We start from the raw sequence: 3,795 nt of genomic DNA, 5'->3' as shown, positions 1-3,795 counted from the left end.
GGAGCTGCTAGGAGGCAGGGGAAGACTGACTCACTCTTAGGGTGTCATGGCTTTTCTATGGATTCTTTCGGGACAGACTGACCAGGAGAACAGAGTCCTAGTGGGTTCTCCATCAGTGCCCTCAGGGAAACTTTCAGAGGCTGCCTTCACTGCAGCCACGGTGAAATTGACCTGTTGCTCGTGCTCATATCATCTCATTTCCCATCCACCAGGTACGAAATCACCTGTCCACTGACCCACTCTCCTGTCTGTCTCCGAGATCACAGCCGTCATGCCTCGTGGTCACAATAGTAAGCTCCGTGCTCGTGAGAAACGCCGCCAAAGCAGAGCTCAGACCCAAGGTATTAAGGATGCGCAGGCATCTCCTGCAGTGAAAGAAGAGGCCGTTTCATCCTCCTCTCTTGCTTGTTGGGATGGTCCCTCCACCTCCGCTGTGGGTGGTACGGTCCCGGCGCCTCCGAATGTCCCAGACACCACCAGTGCTGCTGCAGGTGTTTCCTGCAAAAGGTCTGATGGATGTGGCAGGAGCCGTGTTCCGAAAAGTAAGAATTCCTCCCGGGCCTCTACTTCCACTGAGAGCTCTCGCCAAGATCTTCTAGATAGGAAAGCGTGTATGTTGGTGCAGTTCTTGCTGTATAAGTATAAAATGAATGAGCCCATGAGAAAGGCAGATATGCTGAAGATTATCCACAAAAGGTACAGGGAGCAATTCCCTGAGATCCTCTGGAAAGCCTCTGTGAGCTTGGATCTGATCTTTGGCTTAGAAATGAAGGAAGTCAAGCCCAACAGTCACTCCTATACCCTGGTCTGCAACACAGATGATAACGGCGGTGGGAGTCTGAGCAGGGCCTGGCAATTTCCTCTAAGAGGGATTCTGATGCCTCTCCTGGGTGTGATCTTTTTGCATCACAACTGCGCCTCTGAGGAGGACATCTGGGAAATCCTGAATATGTGGGGAATCTATGACGGAAAGAGGCACATCATCTTCGGGGAGCCCAGGAAGCTCATCGAAGATTTGGTGAAGGAAAAGTACCTGGAGTGCCGGCAGGTGCCCAACAGTGATCCTCCATCCTTTGAATTCCTCTGGGGTTCCAGAGCCCATGCTGAGATCACCAAGATGAAAGTGCTGGAGTTTTTGTCCAAGATCAATGGTAGCACCCCCAGTGACTTTCCATGTCTTTATGCAGAGGCTTTGAGAGATGAGGAACAGAGAGCCCGGGCCACTGCTGCCACCATGGCTGGCACTACCTCCAAGTCCAGTGGGGTCCCCAGGGCCACATCCAGCCGCTAAACTCCCCTGAGTGAGGTCTGAGGTGGATACTTCACCGTCTGGTTTGTGAGGCCTGTTAAGCAGTGTTCCTAATATGCACAAATATCTTGTTGTCTAACCTAGTTTTTGCATTTTCGTGTGGTGGTCTTTTCAACAAAGAGTTCATTTAGATTCAGAATGTAAGTTTGTGAAATGACGTGGATCATACGTTCATTGCTGTTTGTCAGGTTTAGGAGTCAGACTTTGGTGTTTTGAAATACAATTTGAAATTCCTTAAATTACTTTGTGATCCAAAACAAGATAACATGTCTTTTGGCTAGGAGTGTCCTTGGAAATGTGAAGAATTCTACACCAAAATAGTAGGGAAAAGAAGATAAAAAGACATACAGAGATACATCAAGTAAAAGTTGGTCAGTCCTTGGTTAGCCTTACTCATTTAGTCCTTATGTAAGTTTAAAAGATATGTACCTGGATTTGCTTATGTTTTCCAAGCATGTTTGACAATATAAATCACAGTGAATTTACCTCTCGTTGGTCGTGCCTTTTATTTCACACAATCGTTAATTGAGCATCATCGCTTTGGAAGACTTCATGCTTGCACTGGGGATGTTTAGTCAAAGCAGACCCAGCGCGTGCCCATGTAATTATAGATTCTAGAGAACCTATCGTTAGAAAACAGGGCGAGATACACTACTTCATGAGGCAAAAGGCAAAAGGGCAGTAAGGGGGGTTGCACACAACATATTACTTAGTTTTCATCGATAAACAGAATTTTGGCCACTTAAGGGGTTTTCCATTTTTCTAAATCACTGCATATTTTCTGACTTCTCTTATATATTAAAAAAAAAAAAATTCCAGCTAGATGGATGGTAACGTGAGGTCAAGATAATCAGTAATAACTGCCATTCCCTAATGTCTCCATAGAAGACAGGCATGGTGCCATGCTTTCCGTCCATTACACGTATTCCAGCAGTCCTACAAGACAGGGTTTATCAGACTCTCTGTAAAGTGGAGAGCCTGAATCTCATAGAGTTAGAGTCTGGTAATGTGCAAGCATTCAAGGGGCTCTAGGAAATGGCAAGCCTGGAAGAATTAGACAGCTAGTCTGACCCACGGTGAGCCCACACTGTTCTCCTCACACCCTGAGACACAACCTGTGCCTCTTATTTCAGGTTTCCTCTCATTACCTCAAAACATCGAGTGGTGAAAAGAACGGCCTTGTGTCCTAACTACTGGATTGAAAACATAGCCAGGACAGTAAGAATGCCACAATGATTGAGAGGTAGGAACAGAGAGCCAATATTCTGTGACATTATGATCACCTACATTTGCAATGTTAGATAACCTGAAAAGGTCAGGAGCTCTGAAAATCATCCGGGACAATCTCTAATTTGTGGAAAGTAACTGTGCCAGAACAGAAATTACATGAGAACCTTCATCTGGCTGATAAAGACAAGAAATAGATCAATGTATGTTTTTCCCAGACAGAACATAAGCTGTCCTGCGTCCCCGTCCACGTGCTACAGTGTCCCTACCTCACATTACTCCTGGAGAGGGACACATTGTCTCCAATGTTTGCAGAGCAGTAACTGTTCAAGACTTTGCAGAGACGTGGAATTTGCCAGGAAGCCTTTCATCCAAGACATAGCAAGCAAGGTGAGGGCCCCACGTAAGGGGCCTGTGGAGACCAACACCCCAGAATATAGGGGTTCTGAGGGACACAGGTCCCATCCGCTCTCAGACACACGGGGAACCAGACAAATCTGCATGGCTGAGCAAACCCTCCCTCATTCTTCAGACTTCCTAGGGGCATAAAGGCCTTGATCTAAAGGCACAGTTCTCAGGTCAGTAGAGGAAGGAGTGTCAGGTTCTCACAGAAATGGACGTGAGAAACAGGAATGAGATAGACGGAGTGACCCAGCCAGAACAATAGGACCCAATGAAGTCCCTTCCCAGTTGTCAGCCCTGTGAGGTTCAGAACAGTCCTGGTTGCTCGTGGCTAACACTGACTTTCAGTTCAAGACCATGGGAGGTGAGCATTTCGCCAGAACGCTATTGCCTCAGATCCGCAGAGAGTGGAGTCCCAGGCGGGAAAGTTGAATAGTCAGAGTGGAGAACCATCGTGGGGACCACTCAATCCACACTGGACAGGGCTACACCTAACCCCTCCTCCGCTGTTATGCCTGGGAGGCTCAACTAGGCGCTGACAAGCTCAATTCCCCCTTAGAATCTGCGTGCAGGGTCTCAAGGGAATGAGATCCTCCGTGTACAGGCTGGCTTTTCAGCAGAGAATGGAAGCCCAGGCATGACCGTGTCAAGATAACAATCCTGTATGAGGAGTAAGGCAACCAACTGTTCCGTAAGACATATGTCCATCTAATGCCCGCTTCTACAGATGTCCCTGAGAGGTCACAGGCAGGGTCTTCCGGCCTCAATTCCTGAAAGGGGCTGGTCTCAGGGACTTAAACTCCTTGCACTGATGGATCATACCCCATTCAGCAGAGGAAAGGTACCTGGTTCCTAAC

The 3,795-nt window shown here is 47.6% G+C and overlaps 1 protein-coding gene across 1 annotated transcript; it reads left to right on the top strand.

Moving 5' to 3' along the window:
• Positions 1 to 271: 271 nt before the first annotated feature.
• LOC308495135 (melanoma-associated antigen B4-like) lies at positions 272 to 1,291 on the top strand (the record flags this gene model as incomplete). Its single annotated transcript, XM_081043064.1, has 1 exon — positions 272 to 1,291. One exon carries the CDS (start codon positions 272 to 274, stop codon positions 1,289 to 1,291), a length of 1,020 nt encoding a protein of 339 aa, XP_080899190.1.
• Between the last annotated feature and the right edge of the window lie 2,504 nt (positions 1,292 to 3,795).

This window comes from Rhinolophus hipposideros (assembly GCF_964194185.1).
Source record: "Rhinolophus hipposideros genome assembly, chromosome: X".
NCBI classification, from domain to species: Eukaryota; Metazoa; Chordata; class Mammalia; order Chiroptera; family Rhinolophidae; genus Rhinolophus; species Rhinolophus hipposideros.
This window is presented reverse-complemented; position numbering and strand designations above follow the sequence as displayed.